Below are 20,961 nucleotides of genomic sequence, written 5' to 3'. Positions count from 1 at the left end.
ATTATTTTATACTTATTTTCTCTTCGGGGATATATTCTTACCTTTCTGGCATTTCTTGCATTGTTGCTGGAATAAGCACATCCATCAGCACCTTGGGGAAATATTTAAAAATATAAGATTTTCATTTTATTGAATGCAGGTGAATTTAAGAAATTGTCACTTAACGTGGAACAAACATCTTCCAGTTTTCTGATTTATTTCAATATACTAGTTTATTCATAAATTCTGCAGCTCTACAATATGCAGAAATCTCATCTATCAGCTTTTACAGTAAAAACATTGTTATTCCAAGCATTACATCAGTATGACGACAGTTAGGGGCAGGATTTCATGCAGGACTGAGGCAGGTGAGAGGCTAGAAATTTCTATGGAAGGTGATGAAAGAAAGTTCAGTGGCACTGAATAGGCAGCAGTATGGCAGGGAATGAGGAAAGATTGTTATTTATTCACAAAATGCTGGAGTAACTCAGCAGGTCAGGCAGCATCTCGGGAGAGAAGGAATGGGCGACGTTTCGGGTCGAGACCCTTCTTCAGACTGATGTCAGGGGGGGCAGGACAAAGGAAGGATATAGGTGGAGACAGGAAGATAGAGGGAGATCTGGGAAGGGGGAGGATCTCCCTCTATCTTCCTGGAGGAAGTATCCCTGGAGGGGTTTTGAGAACTGAGGAGCACACTTAAGAAGAAATTAAGAGGAGCACACTTAAGAGGGCAAAAAAAGGGAGAGGGAATAGCTCTGGCAGTTATTATTAAGGAAAATCAAGAATTTAAATGTACATTATGGGAAAGAGGGAAACCCGAGAGATAGAATAGTGCCCCTCAGAAACAAAGTGATCATCTGTGTAGAGCAACAGGGGATGGGAAAGGTCATCAAAGAGTATTTCTCCTCTTTTTACTGTGGAGAAAGATGTGAAGACTGGGGAACTTGGGATAATTAATGGAGATTTCTTGAGGACAGTCCATATTATGGTGAAAGAGATGCGTCTTAAGGTTCATGAAAGCAATAAATAAATATCCCGGGCCTGATCTGATATATCTGAGGATACTGTAGGAAGCTAGAGAAGAAATTGCTACAGACTGTTTATATGGACCAGCAAGGCCTTCAATGAGGTTCCCCAGTATGGCTGCTCTAGAAGGTTAGTTTGCATGGGATCCATGGGATCAACCGACTGGATAGAGAATTGGCTTCACGGAAGGAAGCAGAGAGTGAAGCGGAAAGTTGCTTTTTGGACTAGGGCCTTTGACTCATATGTGGTATACCTGAGGGATTGGTGCTAGGCCCATTGCTGTTTGTAGTTTATATCAATGATTTGGATGATAATGTAGAAAGCATGATTTGTAAATTTGCAGATGACACTAAGTTTAGGTTAAGTAACCAGCAATAAAATCGATTTGCTTGAATGGTTTTAAAAATTTTACTCCAGACAGGCTTTATTTGTATTACAACTTTGGAAAGCTGCATCTTTTATTTATTTATGATCACTTCAATCAATACTCACTTTGTAAAGTATGGAGTCACAGACACAAAATATATCAATAATGACAGGATTTTCCAACAATGGAAGAAGATGGTCAGGCATCCCTTGCCAAAAGTGCAACAAAAAGTTTTGAATCTGAAAATTAAATTGAAAATATTGGAATCACACTTGCTTTTAGATTTAGGCTCATTTTAATCTCACTTAGACGTGTACAAATAAACATAAACTGCCATTTTTAAAAATATCTCACCTCTTCAAAGTTTCCATTGATTGCATTGTCCAGGATACACTGGCAATGTGTTTTGTACATCATAATTAATATATCTACCTGTGTTGTTAAAAGTACCAGAAATGTATTAGAATGACAACCCTTATAACTTACTATAATATTATATAATCATGCATACGATTATATCAGGGCCCTTCTTCAGACTCAAAAATAGTTTTGTTTAGTTTAGTTTAGGATACAGGCTGTTAGGCCCACCGAGTCCATGCCGACCAACGATCCCTGCATATTAACACTATCCTATACACACACTGGGGACAATTTACAATTTTACCAAGCCAATTAACCTACAAACCTTTACATCTTTGGACTGTGGGAGGAGAGCGGAGCTCCCGGGGAAAACCCATGCAGATCACAGGGAGAACGTACAAACAAGCACCCGCAGTCAGGATCAAAACTGAGTCTCTGGTGCTGTAAGGCAGTAACTCTACCACTGCACCACTGCGCCGCCTCTGTGAAGGGTTCCCAAATGAAACATCATCTTTCCATATCATCTCCCAGTGCTGCCTGAGCCACTGAGTTCCTCCATCACTTTGGGTTTAGCTAATTATTCCATGTATTTTGGTGATGATATTTAGAATTAGTCTCCTTAACTAGCACTAAAATAAGAGTACTTATCTCCATTCTAAATTTTCAGTTTAAGAATAATTTGAGTTGTTCTTTACCATCATGTCACATAACTAAAGAATCTAAAAACTGATGCAAGAAAAAGCTTGCAGAATTTTGAAGATAGAGTAAGGTAGGTTTCCAACTCACTGATAAACATTCTCCCCTCCTCTCCCCTCCCCTCCCCTCCTTGGACACCAGGTCACCAGCAAGCCCTTTTTTCAGACTGCTACCTGCTCAATTGTTAATGAATAAATGATATGTCCACAGACTCCTATCAAGAGTGAAATGGTTAGCATTGCTTCAGAAAGATTATCTCAATAAATTAATCTCCTGTGTTTGGTTAAATGGGTGTGGCTTTTAGTGGACATATTCCCAATTCAGTATGATTTCAAGCAATGAAGTTTTTGTTTCAAAACTTCATAATTAAGATATTAAATGAACTATACCACTCGCTTGAGGCTTAACAAGCTAAATAGATTTATTGATAGTCAACAAACTATAGTTATTTTTTGACACATTTTAGATATGACATATACAGATGGAATTAAGTCCAAGTACACAATTAAGGGACCAGGCCCAACATTTTGATTTGGTTTTGGCCAAGAACCTGTGCACTAGAATAAATGATGTGGGACTTTACTACAAATTTATCATTCTTGGAGCTGCACAAGCTGAAGAACAAAACAATGAAAATGTGTGCAATCGCGTGAGAGTAAAGCAATTAATGTTTCTAAATGAATAATTTGGAGATTTAAAATTATATTCAAGCAAGTTCTTGCAAGTTTCCTTGAACTTTGAGTCCCAGGTAAATAGCGTGGTCAAGAAGGCTTTAGGCATATTGGCCTTCATCGGTCCAAGTATTGAGGTTCGAAGTTAAAAAGTTATGTTACAGTTGTACAAGACATTGGTGAGGCCATATTTTGCTCAATTATTGTCACCCTGTTATAGAAAAGGTGTTGTTAAGGTGGAAAGATGTGGTGAATGTTGCCAGGAGACTTGAGGGCCTGAGTTGCAGGGGTAGGTTGAGCAGTCTAGGTCTTTATACCTGGGAGTGCAGGGGGATGAGTGGTGATCTTATAAGATCATGAGGGGATTAGATAGGGGAAATGCACAGAGTTTTTAACTCAGACCAGGGGAATCAAGAACCAGAGGACAAAGGTGAGGGGGGGAAAGCAGAGGGGCAACTTTTTTTTTTACACAAAGGGTGGTGGGTGTATGGAACGAGCTGCCTGGGGAAGTGGTTGAGGTAGGTGCAATCACAACATTTAAAAGACATATAGACAGGTACATAAATAGGATGAGCTTAGAAGGATATGGGCCAAAGACAGGCAGGTGGGACTGGTGTAGATGGAGCATGTTGGTTGACATGGGCGTTGGGCTGAAGGGCCTGTTTACATGCTGTATGACTCTATGATTCTAAATTACCCATCAATATTGCATATACAGATAACTATTACATTTTTAACATGCTGCTAAAAGGACTCTGAATTATAAAAACAAAAGTTAGCATAATCCCAGAAAAAGTAACACCTTAAAAATAGTCCTAAATATAAGCTTTATGCCTTCTGAAGGTGTTACAATTAAAGTGTGAGCAGATGATTATGTAAATTACAGTTGTGACTGAGATTTGAACAGTTACCATGTAAGTAATTCTAATTTTCAAAGAAATGCATTTTGCTGTCATTGTTAAATACAAAAAAATTACGTATTTATTTTCTAGAGAAAACCACATTGTAGATATAATTCTCTACCATCCATTTTAAAACATCTTCAACATCATTGTATTTTTGTTTTCAAAACAAAAATAACTTGTTCAGAAAGGAATATAGATATTTTAAATATGGACATAAAACGAGCTGCACAGATTTAAACATGTTAAAATATATGGAACAATAGCATGCATTAAAATAGATGATGCCCTTGCTTTGAGTGAGCATTCTTCAATTAACGTTGCCAAAAATCGTTCAGGATTTGTTTATAAAATCTGGTCAAATTTTACTCTAAATCACCCAGTCTTTCAGACGGTAACGTTAATGGTAATAAATTTTGTTTCATGGTTGTTCACAATGGTGGTTTGATGTTCTATGACGATGTGTGAAATGAATTAAATTAATAACAGAGTCCGTACCTTTCCCTTTGAAATAGGCCCTTGAAGTATCAGATGCTGTGCACTGGGAAAATCAGGAAGCAAAGTTCCAGTTTTTGAACTGAGTGAATACTTCCGAGTAAATCCTCCCTGTGATGAGGTAAACGAGTCCCATTAGTGTCCAGGTAAACACCATTATTCTGAATCAGTCGAATATTTCAAAACACAATGCAAAGACAATTATTCTAAAACTAATTGTACAACAATACTACAACAAATGGGCAGGATCATGTTGCCTTTTGCTAGTCATTCCATTAAGAACCACCAGCATTTGGTCATTATAGTTACAGTGAATCACAGACTCGCACTGCGAAATGTAAAGCCCGGGAGGTATGGCAGAGGACTGAAAAACCTACTGCTGGCCTGCCGATAATTGAGAAGTTATCTTCTCTACAATGGACCTAACACAGGTCCATAAACTTATTAGGACAAAGCTTTGGAAGGTAAAGTGTGGCCAAGTCACCTTTGCTTTAACTTAAAGTTTTAAATTATTCCTAAATATTTCTGTGGTGCTTTTGTTTTGTCTAATTTTTGTTTTCTTTAATCATTTTATTTTTAATAGTTTGAAATGTCATTGTCTGTTAGGAATCTTTCCAAAGCTTTTGGCGTCACACCACTGAGGCTCCAGTCGCTATCCAAACCACCTTGACTTCCAGCAGTAAAGGACAGTGAAATAGGCCCTCTACATCCTCTGTGGAATGTCGGAGATTGAGGGGAGACTTGATGAAGGTGTATAAAATTATGGGAGGCATAGATACGATAGACAGTCAGAACCTTTTTCCCAGGGTGAAAATATCGAACACTAGGGGGCATAGTTATAAGCTGAGAGGGGGGAAAGTTTAATGGAGTTGTGCAGGATGTTTTTTCACACAGAGAATGGTGGGGGGCTGGAACCCATTGCCAGGGGAAGTGATGGAGTTAGATATGATAGTGGTGTTTAAGAGGCTTTTAGATAGGCCCATGGATGTGCAAAGAACAGGGGGACATAGATCATGTACAGGCAGATGAGATCAGTTTAACATGGCACAAACATTGTGGACCCAACGGCCCATTCCTGTGCTGTACTATCCTATGTTCTATATACATCTGGCCCAGGTAAGTGTAGATGTGATGAATCACAGGCTGCAACTCTGATGGGGAGACTGGGTCTACATTTTCCAGTCCAAACCAAAAAGCAAAAACTTAGTTGCTGGAAATCTGAAAAATAAACAAAGCTACTGGAAAAACTCAGAAGGGCAGGTTAGCACCTGAAACATTAACTGTGCACTCTCTCCAATCCATGTCAATTTGTTTTGGTTAGTTTTGTAATTAGATGGTCTAGTTCTCCAACTTCAGGTTTTTAGCCACAATAGTTGCCCATTAACTGCATGTTGTTTACTCTTATTTGCAATGCAAATAGCACAGTTCAGTCATTTTATATCAGCTTAATTAACTCTTTAAAATGTTCTGCACCGGTTAGCATGAGTAGCATATAATGATTATGAGCAAATGGACTTGAAGCTTTGATAAAGTATGTTGCGTTAAGTAATTTCATAGGTGAAAACCAAATCCTAATATAATTTAGATCGTTAATGAATGAGCAATTATGAACAATTCTGCATCACTCTACCAAAATTTAAAATCTAAATTACCTTTTATCCAGGGACATCTGTTTCTAATTACCATCTTGTATTTATATAGCGATTGTAATAATCTTCTGCATAATTAGTCATGAAACCTTTAGTAATTCACAAATCTGTCAAGTAAATAATGCTGCTGGCATCTCAAAGGTCATTGTCACCCGCAGAAAGTTTAAGCTGAAAAACCCAATATTTCAATATTTTGCAGAATGCCAAAATCTGTCTTTAGCTACACATCTTCTGTGATCCCTTTGAATTTCAGAAGTACATTTGTTTCAGTCGATCCTGTGCGCTACCCAAACTGAGACATGATCAATTTTAGGAAATTAATATTTACTTCATTTGACTTCATATGCTCAAATAAATCACTGCAAAATTCACAGAGTTGTTAAGAAAAAGAAAGCACTAACGTGATTCAGATTAGATGAACAAAATTGTGTGTGTTGTTTCAATGGACATGAAAGATCTTCTGACATTGATTAAAAATAGCAAAGACTTCTGGCCAGCACACTTCTCTTAAATCAACATTGCTAATGATAATTGAACTGATAATTATCTCAGTGTGGTTTCCAAGATCTCGTGCCAAATATTGGCTCTTCAAAACAATTTACTGTACGTGAAGCGCTTTGGAGCATTCTGAGAACTATTCTAAAACAGTAATGCAAAGTTATAACATTCTGCCATTCAAACAGAAGTAGGTCCTGGATTTACACAGAGTAATTGTGAAAAGGGGACTTACTAACAGATCCAGAGTACTGAATTTGTCAGTTGGCTCTGCTACGAGGCTCCCCATGGGATTGCCCACCATTATGTTGATGCTGGAGGTGAAACCCCATTTATTTTAATGGTAGCTTGGAGGCACTGATTAGGAGTAAAAGGTGTTCCTTTACAATAGTTCTAAAAATTGCTGTAGCATAATGATTTGGCTTTACATTTGACTCATCTTCCGTCCTTAACTAAAATCCTTTTTGCACTTTGTTACTTACTCCATCTATCTGCCATTCCAACCCCCCTCACCTGACAGACTTTCTCCCATTTCCAGCTCACTTTTCCAGGTTTCTCCTCCCTACTAAATCAGTCTGAACAAGGGTCCCAACCCAAAACATTGCATGTCCATTCCCTCCACAGATTCCTCCAGCATCTGCAATCCCTTGCGTCTCCATCTTAATTATTTCTTGTTTTAATTTGCATTATTATTTATTAATATTAAGTCATTTTAGCAGCTTACTTCAAGTTTAACCATTGATAAATGGTTCTAAATATGAAGGATATTGATGGGTTTGATAGCAAACAAATTTCCACCCTAGTTTTGACCTCTGGGCCTAATGCTACTGTGGTAATCACATGCTGGACAAGAGACAGTGAAGAGCTCTGTCTCCACCCCTGTGGGGACTATGGGGGGCATTCTGGGCAGCAGGCTCAGCCCATCTCTTCCCTCTGTCTTTTCTCTCCACAAGCCACAAAGTTTAAAAAAAATAATTTGATGCTTTTGCTCGAAAAACATAATAAATGGCCTGCCAGATGATCATCGCCATGAATCAAATTTTAGTTTTCTCCCAAAGGCACCTGAAGGTATTCACAAATTATGAGGAGAAAAATAAAAAGGAAAAGTTTATTCTTTTGAGGTTTCACAAGTTTTCTCGTATTACCAAGTTTAGTTTAGTTTACTTTAGTGATACAGCATAGAAACAGGCCCTTCAGCCCTCCGAGTCTGTGCCGGCCAGCGATCGACGCACACTAACACTATCCTACACATAAAGGACTTATAGGAACTAGGGACTACACACACTAAGTATTTATACTTCTAGATAATTCACCTTCTTCGAATTTTTTTTCTGTTTAGAATAGTCTTTATGAAATTGTACTGCTTCACTGAAGATTGCTTCTCACACCTCTTCTAATTTATGCACAATAAAGTTGGTGGCATTGAGTACGATTGGCAAAGCCAAATGGGATGGGTTCTTTTAAAAATAATTCTTCATCTCTAATTGCATTTATAATACCGGAAAAATTATTCATTTACAAACAATTGTTAGCAATCATGTGACTAGAATTACTATGCCAATATCACACAACTATCATATTGCCTTTTACCTTTTCAAGTTCTTACTTTTAATTTTATTTTTATGGGTTCACTGTTTTTGAGGAAGTGTTAAATTGTATGAATAAAAACTCTAACTTTATTCTACTGAAATGCTAATGTTGTTTCCCTTTCTACATTAGTTTGTTTTTGGAAATCATGCATGTTATGTTACTTCATATGCAATGTCAAACAAAGTTTACTTTCAGTTGTCACCCTGCACAATTAATGTCCCTTTACAGTATAGGACTGATATTGCCCAAATATGAAAGTGAAGCAGCTGGCTCTTACATAGAACATGTAATAGTATAGCCCACAGGAACAATCCCTTTGGCCCACAATGTATACATTGAACATGGTGCCAAGATAAACATCATCCATATTCCTCCAATCCCTGCATATCCGTATGCCTGTCTTAAAGCCTCTTAAATCCCACTCAAATCTGCCTCCCACCACCAGGCACCCACCACTCTCTGTGTAAAAGATATATTATATGTCTTAAATATATTACACCTAGATAACTGATCTTGAAATATACAAACAAATGTTGACTTTTTTAAATCTGATTTATACATCCATGACCATGTTATGTTAACATGCTTATGGAGTGCCATATGTGCCTCCTAGTATGATTCTTCACCCTAATATTCAACCCAAGCCATCTACTGCTCTAACTATAAAGGATGCAGTGGACAGAATACAGTTGTCATTTACTTTAGATGAAAATACTTATTTTTAATGTCTTCATTACACATTAACATTGGGAAATATTTACTTATGCACAACCACATATGCTACTTTAACTTCATTATTTATAATCATTGCTTTGTGGCCTTTGTCAAGTTCAATCATTATTGCACAGTGCAATCAATAGCTTTAACTATCTGGCTGTAGACTGCTCTGGAAAAAAAATGTAACGTCATATTTTGCCATTAGATTCATTTCTTTGTAAAGATGAATGTAGCTTTCATTTGTGTGATTCAGAAATCTAGTGACAAATATGGTTTTAATATAACATACCTCATTTTTCAATTTGCTTCCTGAAAATCTATGAGAAATAACAACAAATGATCAATAAAAAGCATCTCAATGCCCTAGTAAAGTGCACTGGGATGTCTGGAAAGGGGTGTGACACTCGAAAGGTGTAAATTTGTTTTATTTCTCAGCAGCTAACTGAAATTAACCTTTCAGTAATTTGCTGCTGAGAAAAGTTACATGTTCCAGTAAATGCATTTTAAGCACCTTGGTGAACTTATCTTTATTAAATGATTATAGAAATGTTAGAAAACTCTGAAGAAGGGTCTCGACCCGAAACATCACCCATTCCTTCTCTCCTGAGATGCTGCCTGACCTGCTGAGTTACTCCAGCATTTTGTGATATAAATGTTATATATTTTAGTGGTGCTGTAAATATAATGCTACCACAGAAACAAATCTCTACACCATCTCAATTTTCTTTACATTTAGCTGTATTACCATTGCTGAGTACCCCCATTATCTATCTTCTGAGACATCGCAACTGAACAAAAAATTTAGTGGACCAGCTATCTAACTGTTGTAGTTACAGTCAAAGAGGAGCTACATCACAATAAAAAGTGAATATCTTTGTGACTGATAGAAATAAAAAGGGTGGTATTGGCCAGTAAACTAAACAAATGCTTAAAGATCATAACTGATCTGCTGTGTTTATTTTTAATAATGATAAATCTTATGCCAGTTCTTCAAGAGTTTATAAAATGTTCAATTGCTAAAATTGACGGCCGCATTTAATTACAAGCCCGGGAGAGAGCTTTTTTTTTGTCTACATGAAGACAATTCACGTAGAAACGTTTTCATGCATATGGCACCTATATATAGAGAGCAATTTTTAAATGATGTTAAAATAGAGCTATAGTCCAACTAAAATGCCAGAAACAATACACATCTTGGGAATCTGAAGTAAAAGGGAACATTCAGCTGGCCATGCCTCATCTAGACAGAGAAACTGAGTTTACAATTAATGTCATCAAACACCATAAATGTTAACCCTATTAATCTCTATACAGATGCTGAACACAACCACATTTTCAGCTTTATTCACCGCCAAAAAAAAGGTGTCTAATCAGAGTGCAACTGTTTAAATGAAACAGAATATTGTTTTTTTTGTTGTTTCAGCACACTCAGCAGTTAACTTGCAAATTTGCCTTTCAAGTCATATTACCATTTTTTTTCTTCATGCATCCTAGTAATAGATTGCACAAGAAAATAGGAGCAGGACCAGGCCAGCAGTCTCCTCAAGCCCGTGGTTTAGTTTAAAGGCACAGCATGGAAACAGGCCCTTCGGCCCACCAAGTCCAGGCTGACCATCGATCACCCATTCGCATTAGTTTTACGTTATGCCACTTTCTCATCCACTCCCCACGCACCAGGGGCCATTTACAGAGGACAATTAGCCCACAAACCGGGATGTCATTGGGATGTGAGAGGAAACTAGAGCATCCAGAGGAAACCCACACGATCATAGGGAGAATGAGCAAACTCCACACAGACAGTACCCGAGTTCAGGGTAGAACCTGCGTCTCTGGCGCTGGGAGCCTCCCAGCCCTCCCATATGATGATGGCTGATCTCTGCTGGCCTCAACTCCTCTCCTGTGCCAGATCCACATAGCCCTCAATTCCTCAACTCTTATTCACTTTTGTTTGAAGCCACAATGCAGTTATCCACTTTGGTGGCAAGAACAGGAAAGCAGACTATTATCTGAATGGTGGCCGATTAGGAAAAGGGGAGATGCAACGAGACCTGGGTGTCGTGGTACACCAGTCATTGAAAGTAGGCATGCAGGTGCAGCAGGCAGTAAAGAAACCGAACGGTATGTTGGCATTCATAGCGTGGGGATTTGAGTATAGGAGCAGGGAGGTTCTGCTGCAGTTGTACAGGGCATTGGTGAGACCACACCTGGAGTATTGCGTACAGTTTTGATCTCCTAATCTGAGGAAAGACATTCTTGACATAGAGGGAGTACAGAGAAAGTTCACCAGATTGATTCCTGGGATGGCAGGACTTTCATATGAAGAAAGACTGGATAGACTCGGCTTGTACTCGCTGGAATTTAGAAGATTGAGGGGGGATCTTATAGAAACTTACAAAATTCTTAAGGGGTTGGACAGGCTAGATGCAGGAAGATTGTTCCCGGTGATGGGGAAGTCCAGAACAAGGGGTCACAGTTTAAGGATAAGGGGGAAGTCTTTTAGGACCGAGATGAGAAAGTTTTTTTTCACACAGAGAGTGGTGAATCTGTGGAATTGTCTGCCACAGAAGGTAGTCGAGGCCAGTTCATTGGCTGCATTTAAGAGGGAGTTAGATGTGGCCCTTGTGGCTAAAGGGATCAGGGGGTATGGAGAGAAGGCAGGTACGTGATACTGAGTTGGATGATCAGCCATGATCATATTGAATGGCGGTGCAGGCTCGAAGGGCCGAATGGCCTACTCCTGCACCTATTTTCTACGTTTCTATGTTTCTAATCCTACTGTCATATGTTGAAAGACTGGAGCGACTAGGCTTGTATACACTGGAATTTAGAAGGATGAGAGGAGATCTTATCGAAACGTATAAGATTATTAAGGGGTTGGACACGTTAGAGGCAGGAAACATGTTCCCAATGTTGGGGGAGTCCAGAACAAGAGGCCACAGTTTAAGAATAAAGGGTAGGCCATTTAGAACTGAGATGAGGAAAAACTTTTTCAGTCAGAGAGTTGTGAATCTGTGGAATTCTCTGCCTCAGAAGGCAGTGGAGGCCAATTCTCTGAATGCATTCAAGAGAGAGCTAGATAGAGCTCTTAGGGATAGCGGAGTCAGGGGGTATGGGGAGAAGGCAGGAACGGGGTACTGATTGAGAATGATCAGCCATAATCACATTGAATGGCGGTGCTGGCTCGAAGGGCCGAATGGCCTCCTCCTGCACCTATTGTCTATTGTCTATTGTCTATTGTCTAAATACAGTCACAATCAGCACACAGCTGCCTAATGAAATAGCTCCTGATTCCACCAGTAATTACTTTCATTACAAGCATTGATATATTAGCAAAATGCGTATAATGCAGAGGATTCAAATACCTTGTTAAGCCTTTACCAGAATATACCGAATGATAATATGCACTGCTCTCTTTGATGCCAATACCATAATAGTGATACCTGCAAAATAGTGTCAAGATGTATATATTATTTTGATGCCAAATCAATGTTTAATACATAACATCCGCCCAAAAATTGTTACACGTCATTTAATATCCGTGAAATAAAATTTTCGCGTCGTTTTACCGGGTTTGCGACACTGCTCTCGGGGTTCTGAGGAAGCAGATTTTTTTCTTGACAAGTACTGTCGTCAAATGAACGGCTGCCGTTAAAACAATCAAAGAAAACCAATGCCAATAGATCCAGATGGTTTCGAGCTTCGACAAGCCTAACGTCCAAGGGATAAAGGGGAAGGATTGCTTTAACCGGACAAAAGGTTAACTAACTCACTTTGAATGTCCTCTCGTTCCAAGTCTTCTCGTCGTCAACAGGGGAAACTTTTGTCTTATCGTCTATCAACGAAATAGGAAGGAAGATGTAAAGAGATTGAATAAAATATACCATCTTTGCAGATGCAAGAAAAAGCAGATGCTGGAATCTTAAGCAAAACACAAAGTGTTGGAGGAACTCAGCAGCATCTGGAGAGGGAATGGTAGCTTTGCCAAAAGCCTATTTGAAGGCAAAGAAAACAATGTTCACTCTATTTCATATAATCAGTATTTTTTTAAAGCGTTTTTCTGTTTTAATTTATTATACCGACAACTGGATGAGGGGAAAGTCCCACTGATGCCCTGATATATGTTAAGTTGACCCGTGCTTCAAAGGCTTGCTTATTTGTCATCAGTAAATGAACATCGCAACACGAGAACTTGAAGAAGGGCCTCGACCTGAAACGTCGCCTATCCATTTCCTGCAGGGATGCTGCCCGACCTGCTGAGTTACTCCAGCAGTTTGTGTGTTTTTTAACGCAAGTTTCTGGCATCTGCAGTTCCTTGTTCTTGTTAACAGTTTTATTCTTGGTTCGAGACGTCGCCGCGAGTCCGCAGATAATACCTTGCCGAACGTCGCTGCACAAGCTGGTTCCAGTTTCTCTTTCCTACAGAAATCGAGATAGTGGGCGTAGAGGATACATCTGGGTAAACAGACCCCTTCACAAACGATGTAGTTTTCTTCCAACCTGACAAAAGAAAGGTCACCAACGCACAATCCCCAATTAGTCCGGAGCATTAAAACATTTGCGGACAAATTTGCCAGCATTGATTCAATGATACTTTACAACATGCCCAGAACTGGGATTGAGTCCGATTATCTGAGATCTAACGAATTCATCTAAAGTATAACGAATCAAAGGCCCTCAGTGGAAACTATATCATAATATCATACACATACTCCATTATATATATATTAGTATATATATATATATTGTGTTTGAAACAAAGGATTCCATGCATCATCTTGAGCTGGGATTCACAATCTGACCTGTCCCTACCATTGCAGAGTGAGTTGCGTTTGCTTCTTCTTGTCCTTGATGATTTGGGTGATGGTTCTTTTCAGACTTTGTTGCTTGTCGCTCAAGAACGTTTTCTCTTCAGAAACGTTCCCGTCCTCCTCTTCAGACGATGCGAATCCGTTGCAATTCTCCGATTCTGGTGGAATCAACGAACGACAAGGTCCTTATCGGTTCAATCTTTCAGCGATCTATTTGCATTTATTTATTTCCTTTCAACGCACCAATTTGTTACGGCCACCTGTATTTTACCTGTCAGTTTTGCGAAGTGTGAGAGAATGAATTATCCTAAACTGCCAGAGAGAGAACACAGCCTTCACAGCGTTTTCTGTTGCTTTTCCTTGAGATGGTTATTTCCCATTAGCTTGCCGAGGGAAAGATTTCCCTCACCATATTGTGGGTGGTTCTAATCAAAGCCAACGAATAGAATCTACGTGTAGGAAGGAACTACAGATGCTGGTTTAAACTGAAGATAGACATTAAAAAAACTGGAGTAACTCGGCGGGTCAGGCAGCATCTCTGGAGAAAAGGAATAAAATAGGTGACGTTTCGGGTCGAGTCTGAAGAAGGGCCTCGACCCGAAACGTCACCGATACCTTTTCCCCACCTGACCCGCTGAGTTACTCCAGCTTTTTATGAATAGATTTACGGTAATTTTCACATGATATTATTCGATATAATATAACGCAGGCAGGTAGGACGAGTGTAGCTGGGACATGTTGGCCGGTGGGCAAGTTGGGCCGAATGGCCTGTTTCCTGTTTCCACGCTGTATCACTCTCTGACTCTATATCTTAAATCATAAATTGCATGTAACGGGGTTACAATGCTTTATTAAAGCAGCAGCATATTTATGGCAGGGTTCTCATTCATAGTAGGGCCGTGGTGCTGAAAGGAATTAACGATGCTTTGATTCGGTATTATAGCTTCTTCAAAAAATTAAGACCGTTGCATTGATATGATTTTGAGATTGAACAGTCTATCGTTCGATCTTCGTTAATACTCGAGTCATAGTCGAGTCGAGAAATAGGCCCATCCACCCAACTTGCCCACATCGACCGACATGTCCCATCTACACTAGTCCCACCTGCCCGCGTTTATCACATATCCCTCGAAACCTGTCCTATCCATGTACCTGTCTAAATGTTTCTTAAACGCTGCGATAGTACCTGCCTCAACTACCTCCTCCGGCAGCTCGTTCCTTTTACCCACCACCCTTTGTGCACAACAGTTACTCAAGGTTCCTATTAAATCTCCCCCCCCCCCCCTTCACCTTAAACCTATTAGGTCTGGTGCTCGAGTCCCCTACTCTGAGCAAGAGATTCTGTGCGTTTACACGACCTATTCCCCTCACGATTTTGTACACTTCTATAAGATCATCCCTCATCCACCTGCGCTCCAAGGAATAGAGTCCCAGCCTGCTCAACCGCTCCCTATATATAGCTCAGGCCCTCTAGTCCTGGCACCATCCAATAAATCTTCCCTGCCGTAAATCCTCTCTTCACACTTTCCAGCTTGGCAGCAACTTCCCCATAACATGGTTCCCAAAAACCGAACACAATAGTCTAAATGCACCCTGCCATTGGGTTTAAATGTGGTACTATTAAGCTCGATTACTTGGGAGTCACTGCGCAGTCGATAGCGAAATATCCTGCTCAGTTTCTGCAGTGCGTTTCGCAGCAAATTGACTCGTGGGCTAACTGACGGAACCTCACCTGATTTAATGCCTAGATCGGCCCCTATCTCCTCCTCTCCGCATTCAGGCAGCGAGTCCGGCTCCTCACTGCCGCCACACTCGTCCGACAAAGAATTTAAGTGTTTCCCGATCAGAGTCATGCAGGCTTGGTCATGAACTCTGGCCGTCGCCTTATGAGGAGGCTGCAGGTGAAGCATGGATGGCCCTTGGGGTTCAGCCATTCTTTTCAATGGCATCTTCATGGCGAACGGCAGGCAGAGCCTGGGCTCGCTGGCCCAGCACTATCTCTTCTCCAGGAATTGGCCGTCGCTGGGAATCAACATTAATGGCTCATGATATAATCTCCACAGCTTCACATCACACCATAACCAACTCCTCGATCTGAATCTCGGGTGTTCTTGTTTGAAAACAGTTTAGTTGAGTTTCCACTGCCAGTGATGTGTTTGATATAGCAGGTCATGGTGAGGGAACTGGAGCTCCCCTGGTGTGAGAAAGCATCCTGTTCTTTTGGATCGAAGACCAACAATCTACCGACCAGCTCCAGGGTGCGCACCTTCAATAGCTATTTAAACTCTCCAGAGTACGCCTATTTGTTTGCACGGGGCAGATATCAAAAACGAAGTCAGCAACAAGTAGCAGATGGGGGAATTGAATCTGAGGAGCTCTTACTGTGAAAGTAGTCACCGCTACATTGTTAATTAAACCCGTGGTTACGAGCGAGTGATGAATTACGCGTATTTATCATTTAAAGGAAATGTGGAGAGGAGAACTCAGAAAACATTAATGATTAACCGCAGGGAACAATCATTTTTTGAATGCGCCTTTCAGATTTGTGTTTATCGCACGTTTTTTTTGTGTATAAGGCGGTAGATAGCTAAATCCGTGGTAGAGGGTTGAAAGAATCAACACATTACTGACTCTTGAAACTTTGTGCGGAAACAGTAAAAAGATAACTGAAGTGAAAAGATATAGTCCATCATGAGAACAATGTTCCCACACAAGATTATCACAGATGGCAAATTAAAGAGCAAGCAACATACTTAGAATTCATTTCCTATCTTGCTAATCGATTTTGTGTCTTTTTTTTCGTGCCCAGGCCGCACGTCACTGCTCCCATCTAGCCTTTTACCAGAGGATGAGGAGTCACCTTTTCCCCCCCCACCACCAGTAACATGGCTTTGATTTCTGAACACCTTTATTTTCCTCCTTGTTTTGGTACTTTTTTTTGCTATTCTTTAGCTCCTGACGCCTCATTCATTCTGCGTTTGGTCCAGAGATCTGATTATGCCCTTTAAACCCATCAGCATCAGTGTAGCTTCCGATGCGGAGGGGTCGAGCTATCATCAGCGACAGCTGGCAACTTCATCGTTTTAAGAAAATAGGGATTAGTTCCCACTTCATGGAATGACGCCTTTTCGGAAATAGTGAAGTCACAACTGCAGATGTTGGAATATTGAGCAAAGCGCGAAGTGTTGGAGTAACTCAGCGGGTCAGGCGGCATCTGCAGAGGGAATGAACAGGAAATGTTTCGGGTCCGGACACTTCGGAACGCCATCTGTCTTAAAAACGGTCCCGATCCGAAACGCCGCCTGTCTATTTCCCTCCACAGATGCTGCCTGACCCATTGAGTTCTTCCAAGCACTTTGTTTTATTCCAGGAGCAGTGTGGTGCGCCACCTGTGCTTGTTAATGTATTGGTTGCAATCGTAGAGTTTGAAATCAGTGGTAAAATCAGAAAATGCTGGAAATAGTCAATGGGAGAGTGGAATCTGTAGCCAGACGGGCAGAAAGCACTTGAAAGGCCAACAAAACCTGCAACGTTAAAAATATTTCTCCCTTGAATGCGAATTGATTTCAGCTGCAAACCGTTTGCCCTGCGAACTTCCCACGAGTCCAACATATCATCGATTTTATAAATGCGTTTTCAATCTATATTTATGTGAAAACATGTCTAATACGAAGATAGAAAATCCCCATTGACTTAAAGTACTCATTTACCTGAATCCTGAAAACGTTTCTAAAAAGCCCCTCAGTTTATTTTTTTTGTCGCCGGTGCTGACGGAATATCTGTCTTTTTCCGTTTTAGCATTCCCTTCAATTCCCAGTATCCGGTTGATTATGGCCACCTTGGCCTTAACCTGTCCATTCCCATGTCATTAATTCCATCATCTCGCAGGTAATTCTCCGCTGCATTCAGCTTATTGCAAACCTGGCATCCTGTTTGATGCTGAATCGAACTTCCAACCCCAATATAACCCCAATATTCCTTGCATAAACACGTCCCATCATTACCTACTCTCTATTCATCTCCTGCTGAATGGATTCTCCATTGTCTCTAGGTATTTATTCACAAAATGCTGGAGTAACTCAGCAGGTCAGGCAGCATCTCGGGAGAGAAGGAATGGGTGACGTTTCGGGTCGAGACCCTTCTCAGCAGGTCAGGCAGCATCTCGGGAGAAAAGGAATGGGTGACGTTTCGGGTCGAGACCCTTCTTCAGACTGAAGAAGGGTCTCGACCCGAAACGTCACCCATTCCTTCTCTCCCGAGATGCTGCCTGACCTGCTGAGTTACTCCAGCATTTTGTGAATAAATACCTTCGATTTGTACCAGCATCTGCAGTTATTTTCTTATACTCCATTGTCTCCAACTCGATTATGCCAATGTTCTGCTTCTTCTTCTTCTTTCGTGTCCATCATCCATGTTTCAAATGTTACATCACTGTCGTCGTCCGTCCTGAAAAGGGCGCAAGCTTCCGGCGACAATCAGCGGGAGCCATCACTTGTACAATAGATGTTGGTGGTAGCAGAATTAGCTCAGGCCACTTCCAGTTTCAAGCCTCGTGACGTGGACGCTTCTCTCCTATGGGGCCAATGTTCTGCTGACTAGCAATGTCCTTCCATTATCCATCAAATACTTAGTTCATTACATTTTAATCTGAACCTGGTCCCATTCAGGTATTTTCACATGTGCTTGGCAACCTTCATTGATTATCAATCCATAATTGCTTTTAAAATTTGTACCCTTAAGTTCCATTCACTTCATAACCCCATCTTTGCTAATTTTTATATGCCTCGAATCCTACAACACTTTATTGATGTTGCAAATCTGGATTCATCCATGGCCCAATTCCATTTATTTCCCCACAGGCAGTTGCATTTGCAGATACAATCCACCCAAACTTTGGAATAATCTTCATAAGTCATTTCTCTGCCTCTTTGTTTTGTTTTTGATTAAGGTTCTCATTAATATTTACCAACATTTATGATGCACTCCGTCCAGGAGCAGCATAATGGTGGTATCCAGAATTGCTGCCTCTATTAGCTATAATGTGGCTGTTGCATTACAAAGCTGTGGTACCTAGTTTATCCACCACTAATATGGAAAATTATTTCCCGCAGCCCACCCTATACAGCTCATTATGTTGCATACTTCATTCATATTCTGTTTTAAACTCCTTTGCTTCAGCGAGGACAGATCTTGCTTCTCCAATCTCTCCTCATAACTGTGTTGCCACCTTCAAGGATCTTTGGGCTCGGTTCCACTGTTTCACCTTCAAGGGTTTAAGGATTTGGACCATCAAGGCTCCTCTGTTCTTTGATACTACAAAAACCTCAATATTAATTCATATTAGTACACCCTAAATGCATCATCTAACTTGTAATTAAATGTGCCACTTCTTATTCCATTTCACCAACACATCGCTATCTCTGTGCAGGTTAAGACTACCTTCTGCACTATCAACAGCTCTGTCAATCTCTCCACAAACCCACTGAACATGCCTCCCATGTCCAAAGTATAATCTATAAAGGAGAGAATGGAATTTGCTTATGAGCGGAATCACAAGAAATTTATAGAACACTTTAGACCAAAGCAATTAAATACGCAAGCATAACATTTATTTGCAAAACACGAGAAAAAGCTGTTTTGTACATGTCTTAAGTTATTCTACTCTTTCAAATATCCAAAGATATTGGCCTCTAACGTTTCTTTTCCATGTACAGTAATTTTAACAGCAATTGTTTACTTTAAAAATAGGTTATTTTCCATCCTTGCCATGTGGAAAGGCCTTCCAATAGGACATATTTGAAATTCCTGCAAGGAATTTTTTTTAACCTCCTTTCTGGTCAGGCAGGACATCCCACAGGCCAAGAGCACACATTGAAAATCTGCATGTGATTTTTAATCTGCAGTATAGTCATGAAGTTTTCAGCATATGCTCTTAGCATGTGCATTTCCCAGCATGGAGCACACATTTATAATTTTAGAAGTCTTTTACTGAAATCACTGTTATAACTGGGAGTTTCCTCTGGGTTTTTTTTTTTAGCATAAAACCACAATATAAACAGATGGTTCTGAAGATCTTCCACCAAAGTTACATTTGATGGTTAGCAGAATCCTCATGGAAATTCCACTGTATACCACTTAAGAATTATTTTGAACTTATGGTCCTGGAAATTATGTGCGGTCAAAAATGGGTCACAATTTGATTCACTGCAAGCACTTGACAATTGATGTTTCAGATTGAGATCCTGCATCAGGACTGAAAATGGAGCTAAAACGTAAGCCAGTATAAAGAGGAGAGGTGGAGGGGTGATACTGGGTCCTGATTAACCAAGGAGGGTTGAAGGATGATGGGGAAATACAGCTAGGTTGGGACAGGAACAGGGCAGAGTTAGGAGACAGAGGCAGATGGGTGATAGGTGGAAGAAAACAAGGAGTGAAAAAATGGCAGATGGAAAATGGAGGGGAGGGGAGGAGCAGATGAAGGTGGTGGCAGAGAAGGAGGGACACAAAGGCTACCAGTGTTGGAATAGATGTAAGATAATAATGGGAGCCAGTGGGAGAGATGGACAAGAAGGGTCCAATGGTTGAAAACTGTGGGTAGTAAATTGATAGAACCAGGAAGGGGTGGCCGTGGAGCAGACTCAGTGGGCCGAATGGCCTAATTCTGCTCCTATGTTTTATGGTCTGTGATCTATGCCTTATGGTCTGTTTAAAGATTCCCATCCTTCATAGCTTCAGATCTCTAGAAACGTCCACACTCCTCTCAGAACTTTGTGTCACTTCAAGTGTGCTCCAATTAAGTACTCTACTTAATTCCTTTGGCACATCATTGGAAGCCATGTTTTTAACTACACTGGGTTTAGGCTTCGGAATTCCCCCTCGAAATAATCGTGCCACTGTCTCTGCTTCACACTTGCACCAGTCCTCTCTTCGGTCTTTATAGCTCCTTTATAGTTGTGCTCCTCAATATCTCTTGCTTTGGCCTGTCGCCATTCATTTGTTATTTCTTTCCCCAGTGAAGCATTGAAGGTGCAAAGTACATGCAAATAATTAATTCTGATCAAAATATTAATATAACGCATAACATTCTTTGTTGAATTAAACGCACACTGTATCCACAAAGTTACACATAAGAGAAAGTATGCAACCAAAGCGTGCTTCTTGGCAGGGCAGTTGTTATGAATGGGAAATGGTGCAGGAAGGTCAGGG

At 40.4% G+C, this 20,961-nt stretch overlaps 1 protein-coding gene across 1 annotated transcript in view; it reads right to left on the bottom strand.

The window, feature by feature from the left end:
• Nucleotides 1-15,710, bottom strand: part of rfx6 (regulatory factor X, 6) — a 41,608-nt gene extending 25,898 nt beyond the window's left edge. The window contains exons 1-10 of the mRNA XM_078400061.1: nucleotides 15,488-15,710; nucleotides 13,757-13,913; nucleotides 13,321-13,444; nucleotides 12,718-12,779; nucleotides 12,310-12,387; nucleotides 9,237-9,264; nucleotides 4,500-4,607; nucleotides 1,727-1,804; nucleotides 1,498-1,611; nucleotides 42-91 (exon numbers count right to left, since the gene is read on the bottom strand). Coding sequence (XP_078256187.1) covers nucleotides 42-91; nucleotides 1,498-1,611; nucleotides 1,727-1,804; nucleotides 4,500-4,607; nucleotides 9,237-9,264; nucleotides 12,310-12,387; nucleotides 12,718-12,779; nucleotides 13,321-13,444; nucleotides 13,757-13,913; nucleotides 15,488-15,710 — 1,022 coding nt within the window. The remainder of the gene's footprint in view (nucleotides 1-41; nucleotides 92-1,497; nucleotides 1,612-1,726; nucleotides 1,805-4,499; nucleotides 4,608-9,236; nucleotides 9,265-12,309; nucleotides 12,388-12,717; nucleotides 12,780-13,320; nucleotides 13,445-13,756; nucleotides 13,914-15,487) is intronic.
• Between the last annotated feature and the right edge of the window lie 5,251 nt (nucleotides 15,711-20,961).

The sequence above is a fragment of the Rhinoraja longicauda genome, chromosome 5, assembly GCF_053455715.1.
Source record: "Rhinoraja longicauda isolate Sanriku21f chromosome 5, sRhiLon1.1, whole genome shotgun sequence".
NCBI lineage: Eukaryota > Metazoa > Chordata > Chondrichthyes > Rajiformes > Arhynchobatidae > Rhinoraja > Rhinoraja longicauda.
This window is presented reverse-complemented; position numbering and strand designations above follow the sequence as displayed.